Here is a 17,781-nt window from a genome sequence, read left to right as displayed (position 1 = left end):
ACGGAGACTCAACGATGCAGACCGGCATCAGGGTCAGGAAGGCTGGGCTTGGGTGCCACTCTGTTGCTGCCAGGGGGTGGGGTTTGCACTTAAACAGTATTGAGCCTCCCATCTCCTCACCGAGTTAAGCTTCTTAGATTTACCAGTGTTCCATAGTTTTCAACCTACAGATTCGACACATTTTACTAAATTTAAACACATTTCATTTTCATATAAACTTATGTAAATGATATTTATAAAATGTCAAATTAAAAATTCTAATTGTTGGGGTTGGAGAGATGGCTCAGTGGTTAAGAGCGCTGGCTGATCCCGCAGAGGACCCAGGTTCAGTTCCCAGCACCCACAGGGCAGCTCAGACCCATTGGTAACTCCGGTTCCAGGGTGTCCAGCATCCTCTTCTGACTTCTGCGGGCACCTGTAAACGCGCATGGTACAGATACATGAATGCCCACATAAAGCTCATGCACATAAAACCAATCAAATCTTTAAAAAATTCTAATTGCTAATATAAAGAAATGCCACAGACCTCGTGTAGTGGCCTTGTGTTCTGAGCTGCAGTCCAGGCCCTGGCCTCCTACTCTGAGCTTGCTAAACTGGTCTATTAGCCCTGAGCATCTGCACAGAGACCTTATAGTTTTCTAGTGGACAGGCACACTGTCTAAGGGCAGAGGAAGACTGGTTTCTTCCCTCGTGGCACAGGATGCAAGCACCCTCGTATGACGGCATCCTAGCTCCCCATGAGGAGAGTACTTGGTCTTGTCTTTACTGGCAACTGTGAAGCCACTACACCTATGTTACACGGAAGCCAGCAGAGGGCATGATCTCCCGGACTGGAGTTACAGACGGCTTGAGTCACCTTGTGCTGCTGAGACTCAAACCTGGATCCTCTGGAAGAGAGGCCAGTGCTCTTAACCACTGAGCCGTCTCTCCAGCCCCTGGGTTCTGAGTGCTGTTAAATGCTTTTCTAGATTTCCTCTCCCATCCGTTAGATGCTGTGTCACAGTCTCCGACTCTAACGCTGAGCCCAACTTGCACAACGAACCCCAATTAGCTGGAAGGGTTTCCTTTTGTCCACCACTGGGTTTGGCTGTGTGGAAGATTTCACAATTGATGAGGACTACTGATGCTACACTCTTTCTGCGGTGTCACACAAATTCACCTTGTCCCAATCTTAGGGGACAGAGAGACACTGCATCATACTGCAGGGGTCACTGAGCATGGTGGTGCACATCTTTAATGCTAGCACTGGGGAGGCAGAGGCAGGAGAATCTCTGTGAGTTTGAGGTTAGCCTGGTGTGCATAGTGAGTTCCTGCCTCAAAAGACAAACAAAAACCAAAACAGTCCCAAATGCGTGTAGAACTTTAAAGTAAGTGAGGCAGAAAATGACAGACCTGAAAAGAGAAATAACTTACCCCCATGTTATACAATTACAGATGCTACCACTCTGGGAAACTGATGGAGTTGGGAATCAAGATGTAGAAGACATGGACCACGCCACCAGTCAGCAACACCAGTGACTCTGGGAAGAGTCGCCCTTCCCAGAGTCAGCAAGAGGATACCCATTTTCCTTAAGTGGTATGGTACTCTCACCAAAACAGATCACACTCCAGGGCATAAAACAGATCTTGCACACTTACAGGAGGGGAACAGAACTATAGTGGAGTCAAGCTATGCATCGGTAATAGGAAGATTCCTAGAAAACCCTCAAATGACAGAAAAACAAAACAAAACCCCAAAACCAAAAATGTTCTAATAATGGGTCAGGAACGATGCCCAGATTCAGCTGTGACCGGTCACCAGTGCTCCAAGTGTGACCCTTGGCTTTATGGTGGAGGGGGCAGCTGACACCTCCTACACAGACGCAGGGGTGGCCTCCCTGTCCCCACACACCCATTCTGCCTCCCCAATGATTCAGGTTTCCACGACTGGTGAATGAGCCAGAAACCAGTCCCACGCATACCTCACCAGAGCCTTGAGCCTCCTGCTTTAAGACAGAGGGCAAAATCCAGACCCAGGGGCTCCGGCCTTGAAGACTAATTTCTATTCTTCCTAAGGGAGCTGTTGAAAAGCACTTCCTCCCTTCACTTACCACTAGAGCCCACAACAGAGAGACCATTTCTGTTCCTCTTACTGGGCAGTGGTTTCTAAGAGCCCTGGTGGAAACGGACTGTCAGGAGGCAGAAACAGACTCCCAGACCCCATCCTGAGAGTCAAGAGCAGTAGGGTAGGGCGGGGAGTCGTTATGACACCAAGCATCAGGAGACCTCGGAACTGGCTCATTCTCCCGATGACTGTCCTGGGGTGCATCTTTTGACAGCTAATTTATTTTCATCCGAGTATGTGCATGTTGTATGTTGTATGTTGTTATAGTTGACAGATATGGCCAAATGAGGTAACAGTTAATAACAAAATGACAAAAAGCTAAATGATATTTAACACAGTTAATAAGACCATCAGAGTAGAGGAGACTATTTTAGACAACAAAGGAGAAAACTTTCAAAAGCCCTCAGCTAGTAGACTTATTTTAGTGAGTAGCTGTGAGTAGCCAAGTAGAAAATGGAAAAAAACAAATACAGTAATTATATAACTTTTTGTATCTGCTAAAGAATATGCATCAAAATATCAGGAAGAACTGTTTTGTCTACAGCTGAACTCTAAAATAAACTTAACTATACCATCCTTTGTAAAAATAATTCTGAACATAACAGAAATTTAGTTCATGTGTTAGGGAGAAACTTAACTAAATTATAAAAGGAGTTTAAATTATGAGGTTTCTCTGTGAAAGAGTTGGGATAACAGAGTTGTGGCGCCAGTGACAGCTGGGCAGAAACACTATTTCTCTCACTTCTGTTGAGATGCAAACCTAAGAGCTGGCAGTGTAGCTCAGTGAGCAGAGGTTCAGTCAAGCAGGCTGCCCCAGCCCTGCTAACCCTCTGCTCTCAACAGTGAACCGAGTGTGCAAGATGGAACTCAATGGACACACTCAAGTGTGCAATGGGTCCCTTTCGGCGTCCCCCACGCCCTGGCCCTGGGCGGAGGAGGCAGGGTGCACACGGGCCTGCAGGGGCAGATGCAGACCTCTGCCAGAAACTCAGGAGAGGCCACGGCTGCCGTCCCACTGAGGCTCCCTCCAACCTGACACCCTGGTCCCACATGCGGTCACGGGAGAACAATCTGCAGGTGGCACAGGCGGCCAGAGGACAAGCACCTTGCTGCTGGAAGAGTCCCCTCCGCTGCCCACGAGGGAGGCTGGACGCTCAGGCGGGCTGGAGCCGGGGGCTGGCCCCACAGGACTGGAGCGCTGGCTGGGCTTCTGCTCAGACAAGCCAGCTGCTTTTTTCCTCTGAGCAGCGATCTGGGACAGGACACTGTCTACACTGCCACCTGAGGAGACAGAGACAGGAGTGAGCACCGTGGCAAGAGTCCTTCCCGCCCCATGGTGAACTGTGAGCTGTCTCAAGGCTCAGGCTGATAAGAGTTCCCCGTGAGGGCTCTCAGGGGCTGAGGGGGGGTTAAGCGTCGTGGTGAGAAGCGGGGGGGGAGTAAGGGCCTTTGCTCCTCCCAGGGCCAGCATGTAGAAATCCCTAACCCCACAGGACTCTAAGTACCCTGCTTCTAACTGCATCCTAACTGCCATTTTCCCTCTCAGCCTCTCTGGATGTACCACAGCCTGGAGAGGAGTTGGAACGGACACATGCACACACACACACACACACACACACACACACACACACACACACACGGACACGGACACACACACACATGGACAGTCACTTTCTGGGGCTGTTCCCAGGAAGCCACTGGCAACAGGTGTTCATGGAGCAATGCTGGTTGCTCCTTGCCGGGCGCACCTGCCAGCGCTTACGTGGGACGGGAAGACAGGGCATGCTGGGTAGCTGCGTCTAGGTTGTGGGCCTGGAGCCCAAGCGACTGGGGAAGACTGAGGCAGGGGGACTGAGCAGCTTAGTGATGGACAACCTCGCAGTAAGAAGTGAAGAGCGTGGGTTATAACAAAATGGTAGAGAGCTCGCTGACGACAATCTACATTAGCTTCTGTAGAAGGCAAACGGTGGCTCAGCCACGGAGCTCAGGCTCCAGAGATCACTGAGCAGGCCGGAAAGGATCACCTGGGGGCCAGCAGAGGCAGCCGCCAAGCCTACACACCTGAGGGAAATCCCCAGGACCCTCGGGCTGGAAGCAGAGAGCTGATCCCTGTAAACTGCCCTCTGACCTCACTCTCAGGCTGTGGCACAGGCACACATACACAAAGTCACATCACAAAATGATGAGGCATTGCCTGCGTGAGCAACAGTGCAGGACAGAGCTCACTTGGCCACACCAAGCACGTCTGCATGCATGGTGGACAGGACTGATGGGCAGCCTCAGACATGTGCATATCCACCTGAAACACCCCCAACACCCACACCCCCTCTCAGGGGTCTGCAGCAGCTGCCTGGGTTCAGGGATCAGAGGTATATGACCTCAGGTGAGTCTCTGAACCCCGGCTCCCTCACCCCTCACCTGTAGCATGCAGAAGACAACATAAGGGGATTGTTCAGGGACCATTTAAATGACTCAGCATCAGGGGTCAGAGGTATATGACCTCAGGCGAGTCTCTGAACCCCGGCTCCCTTACCCCTCACCTGTAGCATGCAGAAGACAACATAAGGGGATTGTTCAGGGACCATTTAAATGACTCAGCATCGCGCCCGGCACAGTGTTCAGTAAACCATTCTGACGATAAATAGTCATAATATGCACAAAGTAAAACACTGCAAAGTTACAGCAACATGCTGGTGATGGGTGAGCCCCTGGGGGGGGCTGATGCTCCTCCCCTCCTTTTTTATCTTCTGGTTCATCTGCACTTCAGGTTGTTTGTTTGTTTTTCCAGATGCACGCACGCCTTATGCAGCGGCATGCCACGCCGGTGTGTCCCCGTCAAAGAGCTGGCTTTGGCTAGTCCTCAAGATCTTCGGAGGACTGGGGGTCTGCTGTGGCTTAGAACTGAGGGGTCTCTGCTTTGACATTTCCCTGCCTCCAGCTTGCTGGGTAAGTCTGGGCATGCCTCTTTGCCACTCGGAGCCTTGGCATCCTTGTCCGTTCAATGGACGGCAGGATAGAAGTTCCCCAGGCTTACCCTTCAAGAAATTGGTGCACCATGAAAACGCTTGGCATTTTTCTCCATTTGTTACAACCCTTTACACGAAATAAGAAAAACATTATGGACTTGACTTCTTCATTCTCGTCTGGCTCCATCTTGGGACAATGAGTGGAAACAACCTGAATTGTTACTTCATGGAGAATTTTCTAGCCACACCCAGAAGCGGGCTGGAGCACAGCCATTTGTGGTACTGAATGTAGATGGAGCTCAGGGCCAGTTGGCACCCTGGCCAGGGACCATCCCATCCCTGAGTGGCCCGTGGCTACTCACCTGAGCGGTTATGCAGCTCCCCACCCAGCCTGCTCATGCCCCCAACACCACTGGCACCTCCTGAGGAATGAGGTGAGTGGTTGAAGCTCCCAGAGCTGGCAGGGGAGGCTGGGCTCCGGGAGATGCTGGGGAACTTCACCGGCCTGCCAGCAGCCTGCAAATGCAAGGTGGAACCAGTCAGAACCGGGTCTTCCTCCCCGCTTGCACACAATACCGCAGCAACGGGCACGCTGTGCTACGGGGTCCCTCCCCCACAGGCAAGAGCTTGCTCCTACCTGCTAACAACCCATCAGCTCAGGCTGAGCCACAGCAGGCCACCCAGGAGCAACGGTGGGTGCAAGCTTACTCTAACCCAGTGTTGAACAGCGGCCCGCTGGCCACTCACACCTGCCCATCTCTCCATGGCCTGCGCTCAGTCCTGGTCGGGCTGCCGGAATCACTGAGAAGCAGCAGAGGCTCCCGTGGGCTGCATGGTGGCCCCCCAGAAGGCAGGCAAGCATCCTCGTCTCTAGAAGGCGTGAATGCTAACTGCCAAGGGCCACCACCTCAGAGGTACTTGTGGAAGGTGTGCCGGCAGGGACATGGGGATGGAGAGGCAGCTCAAAGATTAGGAGTACCGACTGCTCTCAGGGAACCCACAGCTTTGGCTCCTAGCACCCACATGGCGGCTCACCACAGTCTGCAATTCTAGCTCCAGAGGATCTGACGCTCTCCTGCGGCCTCTGCAAACACTGTGAATGTCCCATGCAGGTGGAACTCTCATAAACATAGAATAAACAAAATCAAAACAGAGCAGAGCAGGAACTTGCCTGGGCCACTTCGATGCTCCCTAACTAAGTACAATCTCAGCCTCCTTGTGACACAGGGGGCTCTGACAGAAGTTGGCAGAGGCAGGGACAGGGACTGAAGAGAGGCAACCACAAGCCAGGGTATGCCCAGAAGAGTTCACTGAAGTATTATGGCACTGGGCTGGTGCCCCTCCCCCAACCATCAGCCTCAGCAGGGGAGCAGCCCCACCCACACAGGCTGCAGCACTCAGTGCGTGACATGAGGTGGGGCTGTCTGTCAGAACATCCCCTAAGACCTCTTCTCACAGCCTAAGGTGACCAGAGCAGCGAGGCCTCACACCAGCGCCCTCCCTCTGCTGGCTGCTCCTGGAGGCCTTCCTGGCTGCCCACCCAGCTCCCAGAACATATACTCGTCTTCTGGGCACCCAGTGTTCTGTGCCCCATGGAGAAAGAGGCCAGCGAATACTTGCAGAGGGGATGAAGCATCTTACATCCAGGCCCCAGGCTTAGTGATGTTTTCCAGAAAGCGTAGCTACGAGAAGAGTTCTTAGGGGATGCTCTGGCTGACAGTCCTACCCCATTCCACACACCCAGCATCCCTGTCTCCACTAGGACCTGAGAGTGAGCAGCCCTGGGACAGTTTTGTCTGTCACACAGACACACTAGAAGCCCCAGGTATATGCAGTCACGCGGTCACCAAAGCACCAGGGCCTGTCCTGATTCCTCATCTACAATTTACCCACTTACTGCAACCACAGTGTAGACAGTCTACACACCCAAAGACTACCGGCCGTGTTGACAGGGGCCATGGTGGGCAGCTCAGGCTCCAGGTAGGGACACCTGTGGCCAAGGGGCGGGGCAACTGTGGCCAAGGGGCGGGGTCTCCTCCCACAAAATGTGCTCCTCCCCTAGCATGTGGTCTTGGTCACAGTCCAAGCTACGTTACAGAGCCCATTAGAAGCCACGAACTGATTTTTGGCCCACCCCCACCCCCACCAGGCCAGTGATAGTCAGAGAGTCATTTCCCAAGTCACTTCCCTCACCACCCGAAAGAGAGGTTGGCAAGCTGGCGCCCATCCTGGACGCGTGCTCCCCAGAGAGGAGGCCCACCCTGGCAACACTTTAGCCTTCCGCAAGCTCGGTTCTTTGGTAGGGGTTCCTTAGGCTAAGGGGCACGGCTCCCTACTAAGACCAGAGCAGCCGTGACCTGGGGTCCTAGTGTCTGAGGTTCCCTCTGCTGCCACACAGTGTCACAGGCAGCAAGGAGATGACTTACGGTGTCTGTGCCCACGCAGCCCACGGGGTGGGCCCTGCTGGATCTTGGGGGCAGCACAGTCTTGGTGGGGTCTGCCTTCCCGTTGTGACACGTGCGGGACCTGTCAGAGCTCCACAGCTCAAAGCTGGACGGGGGCAGGAAGGGCGGGATGACGGCCTTCAGCTTGTCGCTGGGAAGCCGGGGGAAGGGAGCTCCATTCCGCAGCTGAAAGAGACAGGCCAGGATTAGATGGGCCCTGGAAGCTTCCGCACTGGGGAAGGATCCAGTGTTCCAGGACTGTGGATGATGGCACCCCTGCTCGCTTCTCCACTGGAAACAGGAGCCCAGACAGCACCGCAGGCTCCCAGGAACCAGTGTGACACGATGAGGGCACGGGCAGGATGGAAACCAGAGACGGAGAGACGACAGAGTGAGAAACGGGTGGGGACCAGGCTGCTGTGGCAGAGAACTGAGCCCAGGGGACAGGGCAGGCAGCTGGGGCAAAGGACAGCCCAGACTCAAGATGGGAAGGCAAGCCTGCAGCCCAGGGTACGTGAGGAGGACGGTGCAGAGCTACCTGTGCCGTGCTGGGCTGAAGGCATAAGGGGCAGAGGCTGGGGGCTCCAAGCCCAGCCACACCCGCCATACCCCAGCCACACCTCGCCACACCCCTGCCACACCCTGCACCACGCTTCCATCACTGACAGTTTTTCAACCGCGACTTAGTTTTACAGTGAATCTCTGGGGTGGGTATAAAACCCACACAGCCCTGACTGCTGGATGTCTGCGGCGGCATTCCCATCTCCACATTCGTGGTAATTAAGAAAAGACTGAACATAGTGCCAGATGGTCCTCTGTGGGGACCGACATCCCACGGCTAACTCTGCCCGTGGGGTGGGCGGGCGGGCGGGCGGGCATCTTTGCACCAATGGCTACAAACGTCCACCCTGAGACCAAGAGTCATGGACCAGCAGTCACCACCATGGCCACCAAGTGGGCACACTGGTGCCCTCTGCTGCTTGCAAGCAGTGGAATGGAAGAGAACCAGAGCTGGAGGCAGCCCCCAACCCCCCCCCCCACCCCCAGCCAAGGGTTCCCTCATGGGCTACGCGGTTTCTCTGCCTGTCAGTGAATGGGTGTCGCCCTCTCTGGAAGGGACAAGCTTCCTCTACTCGAGGGCAGCCAACCCACCACAGCTGGGTCCTCCTTGGGTGAAGCTGCTGCCACCCTTCTGGGAGCCAATGACTTTGGCATTCTTTGCCTGAGGAGTAACTAGGGAGGAGATTGCAGAATGCAGATCCTCAGCAGAGCCATTAAGATTACAAAGAGCTATAGACCCCCCCCCCCAACTCCCCGCATCCATCCTGGGTGAAGTCATTCTGTGATGGAAGGTCCTGTCACACGGCTATTCAACATGATGTGGCTAAGCAAGGCTTTAATGGCATGGAAAAGATCATGGTAAATTGTTAATAAATCAGGCCCAACTCACTATGGGGAGATTGGAATAGCGTGGTCTCCCGTGGTCCTGCCTGGAAGGCTGTGCAGGCTGAACACTCAGGATTGCTGAGGTGTGTGCTGTTATCAGTATAACGTGATTCCACAATCCTGAAAGCCAAAAAGGCCTAGGAAAAACACACAAAGGATGGAAACCAGAAAAGGGCCACCGTGACTCCCTCTGGATGTGAGATCTTGATAATCCTGAGGGTCGTCAATTACGCCGTTGGCCAGGCAAAGTGTGGACAAGGGCCGGGACCACTCTGCTCTGTGGCTTCACAGGCCAGTGGCTCAGGCTCACCACCTGTCCTTGACAATACTGCCCCCTGCTGGCCAGAATTGGGATGTTGGCCCCAATGTGCTCTAACCACAGGACTTTTCGGGCCAGAGAACATTATGTGGAGAGGGGTGAGATATAACACCGTCAAGGTCACGCAGAGCTTATTCTGAGCCAAGCACTCGGCTGAGCCTTCTGGGGGATCTCATTCAACAGCTACCACTATGGTGACAATCACCCTAGGTTCTGTGGGGATCTAGCTTCCACACCTCTGCAGCAATGACATTCCTGACCACCTGGACAGACTCCTGCACGGTGCGCTGTGCCCACCACGTGACCACGCTGTGACCCCGCTGCCATGAGCAGAAGTGACACGTGGGATCCACTCCCTCTTCCTCACTACACGAACTCAATGGCTTTCCTTTACCATGATCAGAGTCACCACAGAGCTAAGAGATCACAGACGGAAACCGTCAAGGGCCCTTGGAAATCGCTCTTCCTTCTAAGTTGCACTTTTGAGTCTGTCTTAGCAGTGGAGAGTCTAACACAGGCCGTAATGGCCGGAGCTCTGGCAGCCCTCTTGGACTGTGAGGTAGCCTTGGTAACAGATGATCAGTCATGCGTGGGGAAGCGAAAGTAGAGGAATCTCGGTCCCAACTCCACGGAATAAACTGTCTTAGTGTACCGCTATCACCTCAGGGACTGTTCGAACTCTTAGCTTAGCCTCATTCTAAAGCTTACAGATCAGGAAACTGAGGCCTCTCCTGGACTAGAAACATCTCCTATGTAACAGAATGGCCGGATGGCCTAACACTGGCATCCATCTGTCCCCTCTAGTTCCTACCACATGGCCAAGACTTAGATTTGGCACCATGATCTGGGGGTGTGTTTCCCCAGCATACACAAGGCCCAGGTACCGTGTAACCTGGCATGATGGACTGATTCCATTAACCCCAGAACTCAGGAGACAGGAATGGGCAGATCCGAAGTTAAGTCACCACAAGGCAAGTGTGGGGCTGCCTTCAGTTGTATGCGGCCCCAAGTTCATAGGTCAGGGCTGGCATCTGCTCTGACCCCTAGCGGTCACCGCCTCATCCACCGGTGCCCATTCTGATCACCCATCTACCTGTGGTGACCACACACCGAGGCCAGCGCTCACGCCCCTCCTTCTCAGTATCAACCAGGCAGGGACCGGCGGTCACGTGCCGCACGTAATAGCGTGGGCAGCAGACACCAGCGCAGGAGCCAGAGTTCCGTCTTCGCTCCCCGCTAAGGGACCGCCAGGCACAGCCTCTCTTGCCTTAAATGCTGCTAGGTACCCCACTCACCATGGTTGTCAGTAATGCGTCTTCCTTATCTCTTCTTGAGCTCCCAGGACCTGCAAAACAAACAGAAGCTTCCTGAAATGCCCCTCCCTGTGACCATAGTCTGCAGAATGGCGCTGGGGCCCCACATCCTGGAAAAACAGCTCTCCCGGGGACTTAAATATTTAATAACAATTGGTGTTCAATATCCTAATAGATGGAAGGCATTTAAAGTCATCTCAGAGAGCATGTTTTCAGCCTCTCCAGAAGCCGCTGCTGTGCTGGGTCAAAAAGTGGTCGTGCCCACTCCATGGTCTGTCTCTAACAGCGGTGCCAAAGGGGTCGATCCAGGGTGGAATCTTATCCGACTGCCGGAGGGATCTTATCCAACCATTTTCCTTCCAGTGTGGAAATCTCCTTCCGCAACCTGCAGAGGTTGTGCAGTCTGTTGCATGTCCCTGGTGGTGTCACTACCTCACTGCAGGGGCTCACCGGATTTGCAGACACGTTACTACCACAAGCCAATCGCACTGGACTGTGTAGACGCCAAGCTCCAAAGGCAAGGGAGGCAGTGCCCGGCCTGCGGTCCCTTAGCGGGGAGCGAAAACGGAACACGGGAACATGGAAACACGGGAACACGGGCTCCTGCGCTGGTGTCTGCTGCCCACTCTCTGACAGTTGCACCGCGTCTGCCTACCTCTAGCGTCTGACAGACAGTTGGATGGCATCTGCCTACCTCTAGCGTCTGACAGACCAGCCACTGCTCCTGTGTCTCATGCCCAGTAGCTCGGGGTGGGGGTGGGGGACCTGGGCCTCAGTGCCTCTGCTGGAAACTAACCCACATGCAGCCCTTCTCACCGCTGTCTTTGGCTGCATGGGCTACTTCCGGAAGTCCAAGGCGGCCTGTCCTGTCCTGGGGAGGCGCCCGCATGGTGGAGTCCAGTGCCAGCTCAGGCTCCTCGGAGAAAGGCAAAGGCTGATTGGCAGCCAGCCCTCGTGGCAGTGTCTGCATAAGTTTCAGCTTTCGGAACCTGTTGGACATCCGGCTCCACCAGGACTATGGGGGAGGGAAGAGACAGAAGTCAGCGTTAGGCACAAAAGGACAGGCCCAGGGACGAGGGTCCTATGCCATACAGCTTCCCCCTTCCTCGGTTCCAGGCGGGTGCCGCCAATCAGCCTTTAGAGACCACACTGCAGGCTGCACCCTTCCCTCGCTCTCCAAGAGGAAGGCCAACCTTCAGTCCTCCCTTGTCGTCAGGCAGCACGGGGATGCTCCAGGGTTGCCGGGCCTTCGAGTGGGGCAGGGGCGGCCGGGGGCTGGGCCGGCCTCGGTCCTTATTCACCTGCATGCACACGGACGCCAGCAGTCGCACGAGCTCAGTGTCTGTGGGTACCAGAGACAGCACGTGACCTGAGAATGCATCTTCCTGACCCGGGGGGAAGGGCCCACACCAGCCCTTCTCAGACTCAGAACTCAGTGCTGCAACACCAGGGTGGCCGGCCATAACCCATGAGTGCCCAGCTCAGCTTCCTCGTTTGCTGTGCTCAGAGACCCCCTCCGTCCCAGAAGTCAGGAGAGTGAGCACTGAAAAGCCCAGGATCTCAGCCAGACTACAGCAGTCCCTGTTCTGTCTCCATCCTACCCTGGGTGACGGTGGGTAAATTACACAGTCTCTCTGTGTGGTTCACACGGAGGTGGCATTAACCCCCAGCATATAAACATGTCTTGGGGATTTCAAGGGAATTCCTTGGGAGCTCAAGGTGCTGGGACTCGGAATGCACTTAAGAGGATTTTAAATCACACTAGCACTTCCTGCAAGTGCCTATGAAAATGGCTCACTATTCTCTTGACACAGAAAACCCTACAAAACCACGCAAGTCAAGAGATTCAAATCTTCACATTCACTTTAAGGACACCTGTGAAACCGCCCAGACCATCAGAGGAATGCATATCTACAAAGTGACTTAAAGAATCAGTGTGTGCCAGCAGTATAACGGGAGAGCCCTGGCCAAACAGTAAGGCTGGGCACTGCATCAGAGGCCCCCAAAACAGTGCTCCATGTTTCCTGCACACACTTAGAAATGCTGAACTTAGACTTCGGTGAGGTTCTCCGGTCACTGAACATTTATCAGCTGAGCCCAGCACCCTAAGATGCACAGTTAAACTTCAGACGCACTGTCAGGGGAAGGAGCCCTCAGAGACAGGCGACCTGAGCTCCTGCATGGGACCCACCTAGGCCCTCTGCATGTGTCTGACAGTTGTGTAGCTTGGTCTGCCTGTAAGGCTCCTAGCAGTGAGATCAGGACCTGTCCCTGGCGCTCAGCTGGCTTTTGGGAGCCTGCTCCCTGTGCTGGATTACCTCAGCCTTGATAGAAGGGGGGGGGGGTGGGGGGGGGAGCTCAGTCCTGCCTCAGCCTTGATAGAAGGGGGTGGTGGGGGGAGCTCAGTCCTACCTCAGCTTGATGTACCCTGCTCTGTGCAAGCCATGGGGGTGGGGTAGATGGGGGGGCTGTGGTCGGTATGTAAAATAAATGAAAAATGTTAATTAAACTAACAAAAAAGACGCACCATCAAACTTAAGCGTTCATGGCTATTTTAACCCACAGGCAAACTCCCTGCCTCCCTGAGACAACCTCACTGAAAACGAATACAACGTCCCTCCAGAGGAGGCTGCACAGAAGCAAACCATGTCTCAGGGGAAGCTGCAGAACAAAATCTTGGGCACTAAAAGAAACAAAACAAAACCAGCATAAGATAAACACAAATAAAAAAGTTAAATGCAGCCGGGCATTAATGACACAAGTCTTTAATCCCAGCACTTAGGAGGCAGAGGCAGGCAGATCTCTGTGAGTTCGAGGCCAGCCTGGTCTGCAGAGTGAGTTCCAGGACAGGCTCCAAAGCAATAAAACCCTGTCTCAAAAAACAAACAAACAAAAAGTGTAAATGCACTTGTTGGACAAGAAGGTAAGGAAAACGCCCAGGGCTCCTGGGCTAGAGGTGCAGCCCCGTGCAGTAGGGGAAGCTCGGGTCCATCCCCCAGGAGGAGGTCCTGTGCTGGGGACCACCTGGACTCACCTGCCACTCTTCTGCCTGCCCACTCTCCCCAATGCCCTCCAGGATGCAGCAGTAAATAAAAAGACAGACAAAGTACCAACCGACTCTCTAAGCATTCGAGAACAGACAAGTGTTTGCATGAAATCGTGGACAAACTTTTCACTTAAAAACCCAGGGGTTGGAAAAAAGGCTCAGCAGTTAAGAGCATTTATTCCTCTTGCGGAGGACCTGGATTTAGTTCCCGGCACGGTGCCCACCTGGCAGCTCATATTAGACTGCAGCTCTAGTTCCAGGGGATTTAATGCACTATCTGATCTTCATGGGCACTGCATATATGTGCCTCATTGACATACATGTAAGCAAACCAATCATACGTACAAAAAATGTTTTTAACCATAAAAAAGCCCCCAAACACTAAGGATGGGCATGGAACATGCCCACGTGCCCAGTCAGGAGACTGAGTTTAAGGCTAGCCTGGGCTACCCAATGAGACCCTGTCTAGAAGGAGAAGAAAGAGGCTAAGGTGTAGAGTCCTGAGGGCACAGCATCTGCTACCAGGCCTGATGCTCTGAGCCCACACGGTGGAAAGAGAAGACTAGCTCCTGCCATTCCTACAACTTGGGGGTGGGATCCCAACTCAGGCTCAAAGCCTATGGCTTGGGAGGCCTCTGAACTCCTCCATCCCTAGACTGGGCCACCAGGATAACAGAGATAATGGCATGCCAGAGACCCAGCCCCTATTTGGAAGCCCCAAGCCTTAGAAGAGGGCCGGGGCAGGGGGGGTAGGAGGGGGATGGAGGGGAGCAGCAGGGGCACGGGAACCCAGGGAGGCAAGAGAGGTGGACACGTTAGTGCAGGAGCCTGGCCTGCAGCCCTCACACGGGATAGAGCGGGCACCTCCTCTCTTGTCAAAGGCCCTTTATGTCTGACGCAAAGCCACTTAGCATTTCTGGCTGTGGCCACAGGATGGGTCTAGGTCCTAACAGCCTGCAAAGCCACTCGCCCTTGTTGGCCCCCTCCCCAGCAACTACACAGTGGCTGTGGCTGGAAGGAGGGGAGCAGGGCGTGTCCCAAGGGAATGGGGTGTGCCCTAGACACCTCACACTGGCTTTTCTACACACCAGCATAGGCTTCACACAGCTATGGGAGGCACTGTTTGGCTCCCGGGTGAGGAGGGGCACAGCGGCTGAGCACTGTCTGGAGGCTTACTCACCAGGGTCGTTGAGCAGCATCACTAGGTCAAAGGCCGTGTAGCCATTTTTGGCCCGAAGAGCAACATCAGCCCCTTGATTTAGCAGATACTTGACAATTTCTTTATTTCTGGGAGCAAAGAGGCAGGCAGTTAGACCCCTATTCTCATGTGGATATTGATCACCCTACAGCCCATATGCAAAGGTGTGGTCACGGGAAGGTGCTGTGGATGGACCATTAGAGGTGGGGCCTTATAGAGACTTACAGGTCATTGTCTATGTGCCTAAAGGAGGTTATGAACCTCTGGCTTTGCTCCCTGGATTGAGCACTTGGACACTTGCTCCCTCCCTGTGGTAGTTTGAATGTAATTGGCCCCCATAAGCTCACAGGGAGTGGCACTATTAGGAGGTGTGGCTTTGCTGGAGTGAGTGTGGCTTTGCTGGAGGAAGTGTGTCCCTGCAGGGGTGGGCTCTGAGGTCTCATATATGCTCAAGCCATGTCTAGTGTCTCAGACCACTTCCTGTTGCCCTGGATCAAGAATTCTCAGCTCCTTCTCCAGCACCGTGTCTGCCTGAACCACCACAATGTCCCACCGTGATGACAATGGACTGAACCTCTGAACTGTAAGTCACCCCATTAAATGTTTTCCTTGATAAGAGTTGCTGTGGTCAGGCCAGATGGTGGTGGCTCATGCCTTTAATCCCAGCACTTGGGAGGCAGAGGCAGGCTCTGTGAGTTCAAGGCCAACCTGGTTTACAGAGTGAGTTCCAGGACAGCCAGCACTACACAGAGAAACCCTAGAAACCCTATCTGGAAAAACCCAGTAAATGAATAAATAAAGAGTTAGTGTCTCTTCGCAGCAATAGAAACCCTAACTAAGACCCTGCCCATGCTAGTGATACTTTCATCAGAGGTTGGAAGCCTTGGGATTGCTCCAACTTGAATAGCAACCTCTAGAACCATGAGCCAAAATAAACCTTTTTCTCAGAAATTAACTGCCTCGGGCACTTTGTTAAGAGTGACACAAAATTAGTTAATTCATCAAGCAGCAGGAAAAGTGTGGCCAAGTTCCCAGACAACAAGTATGGCAACATCAACCAGGCACACAGTCTTCAGATGTTTAAGCAGGCCCCGGGGAATCACCACTGTTCTCCAGGCCCATCAAGTCCTATCACCCAGCAGCTCAGGGGCAAATGTGCTTTGTATCAGTCCTAATGCGCCTTCCTTAATGACAATAAAATCAAGGGCCTCTGCCCCAAAGCGCTCAGCCACCACACCTACTCTGTAGGCAGGACCTACAGAGACATTCCAGAAGGTTCTGCAGAGTCAGAAATTTTAGGCTCATCAGATAACACAGTCAATGCTGGAGTATTACGTGGCTGGTTGAACCAGGCCAAGAGGAAAGTCCCTTAGGGGAACCAGGACACCTAGCAGCTAAAACATGTCCCCAAAGAGGTCTGCAGGAGGGTGACAGCCCACCTGGCCGGGATGACCACGTTATTTTAAAGGAGGTCAAGATGACTACCGGTATCTAAGGTCATGAAAAGCCCAGGCATGTGTGACCACTGCTCACATCACAGAGGGGACGCTTAATGGCGGTCTCTGAACCACCATGTGAAAACTCCAATCGCACTGTTTAGCTGAAGGCCAACGAGAAATGCACCCTTCTGTCTAAGATGTGCCTGCTGTGTGGGCTTCCGCAGCCACCGGGAAATCCGTGGCAGGCTAGCAAGCGGCCCGGACAGAGGCAGGAGGCTGGCTGAACGGAGTCCATGTTTTCTGCAGGCCCCGGTGTGCTCACACTCGGGCCAGAAACCCCCGTGCCCCCAGCCAGAGCACGGGCTTGGTCTCGCGTGGAGGGACCCGTGGAGGGAGACACTGACCCGTGGTAGGTGGCCTGCATGAGGGCCGTCCAGCCGTGCGCGCTGTCCTGCTTGTCCACGTCCGCGTGCTTCTCCACCAGCAGCTGCACCAGGGCCAGCTGGCCTGTGACCGCTGCCAGCATCAGCGGGGTCGCCCCGTCCCCGTTGACCAGGTTCACGTGGCTGGGGTCTTCATCAGCAATCTCCTTGACCAGCTGGAAGTTTCCTACGGACAGACAGCATGAGTCCGGGTGACCCACGGCCCTGGCGTCACACGCTCATGTAACCGGTTGTCTCCCATGATGGTCACCTGCTCACTCTCCCTCTGCTGTAGTCATGGGGGTCACTAAGGCCCCACTCAGACCCCTCTGCTTATGACACATGGAGGCCAGCACATGAGCAAATGGAAGTACTTTCTCTGTCTCAGGGAGTAGGGAGGGCGAGGAAGGGCCACGGGCCTGCAGAGGGAAAATACTGTTCTAGGTGGTGAGTGGAGATCCAGGAGGGCTGCCTGGAGGTGGTGTCTGGAGCTTGGGAGATAGACCAGTGGGAAAAAGTGCTTGCCGTACAAGCATGAGGAATTGAGCTCGAATCCCTGGCTCACAGGAAAGGCAGACACATGTAGCACAAGTGTTTGTAATCTCGGCGTAGGAAGGTAGGTGAGTCCCAGCAGGCTGCACATGACTCAGGACAGGAAGAAAAACTCTCTCATGGTAGAAGGAAGGAAGGTGGAATTTGAGCAACACCAGAAGCTGACCTCTGACCCCCACCTGATGCCATGGCAGGCACGTGACACATGGAAACTCTGGGATGAAGGGCCCTTCTGTCACAAGACAACTGAGGCCAGCACGGAGAGATGCCAGGGTCCAGCTCGGCGTCTAGCTGTGGGGCAGTAGGGACTTGGGAGAGTATTCTAGAATCGATGGGAGGAATGCTCTAATGAATATATGGGCCCGGGACCCACACTTCCCTGGGGAGAGTGAATTATAATTTCACAAGAGTTTAAAAAACACTGAAAAATAAAAACAAAGCAAAAACCCCAAACTGCATTTCTTTAGCGGATTCCTTGTGCCCGTAGGTCCAGGGGTGAGGCCTGAGGGTGTGGCCTCTTCAACATTTGAAG

The 17,781-nt window shown here is 53.9% G+C and overlaps 1 protein-coding gene across 9 annotated transcripts in view; it reads right to left on the bottom strand.

The window, feature by feature from the left end:
• Anks6 (ankyrin repeat and sterile alpha motif domain containing 6) overlaps positions 1-17,781 on the bottom strand; it is a 42,979-nt gene that overhangs the window by 14,556 nt on the left and 10,642 nt on the right. For all 9 annotated transcript variants that reach the window (XR_005874183.1, XR_005874187.1, XR_005874185.1 and 6 more), the window contains exons 4-11: positions 16,680-16,884; positions 14,819-14,925; positions 11,786-11,934; positions 11,409-11,607; positions 10,575-10,624; positions 7,497-7,700; positions 5,433-5,586; positions 3,210-3,385 (exon numbers count right to left, since the gene is read on the bottom strand). Coding sequence is in view for 4 of the 9 variants with exons in the window: in XM_021232210.2 (XP_021087869.1) it covers positions 3,210-3,385; positions 5,433-5,586; positions 7,497-7,700; positions 10,575-10,624; positions 11,409-11,607; positions 11,786-11,934; positions 14,819-14,925; positions 16,680-16,884 (1,244 nt within the window). In the remaining 5 variants the exon portion in view is untranslated. The remainder of the gene's footprint in view (positions 1-3,209; positions 3,386-5,432; positions 5,587-7,496; positions 7,701-10,574; positions 10,625-11,408; positions 11,608-11,785; positions 11,935-14,818; positions 14,926-16,679; positions 16,885-17,781) is intronic.

The sequence above is a fragment of the Mesocricetus auratus genome, unplaced genomic scaffold, assembly GCF_017639785.1.
Source record: "Mesocricetus auratus isolate SY011 unplaced genomic scaffold, BCM_Maur_2.0 Super-Scaffold_6730, whole genome shotgun sequence".
Classification (NCBI taxonomy): domain Eukaryota; kingdom Metazoa; phylum Chordata; class Mammalia; order Rodentia; family Cricetidae; genus Mesocricetus; species Mesocricetus auratus.
The sequence above is the reverse complement of the archived record's forward strand: the minus strand, read 5'-3'. Positions and strand labels throughout refer to the sequence as shown.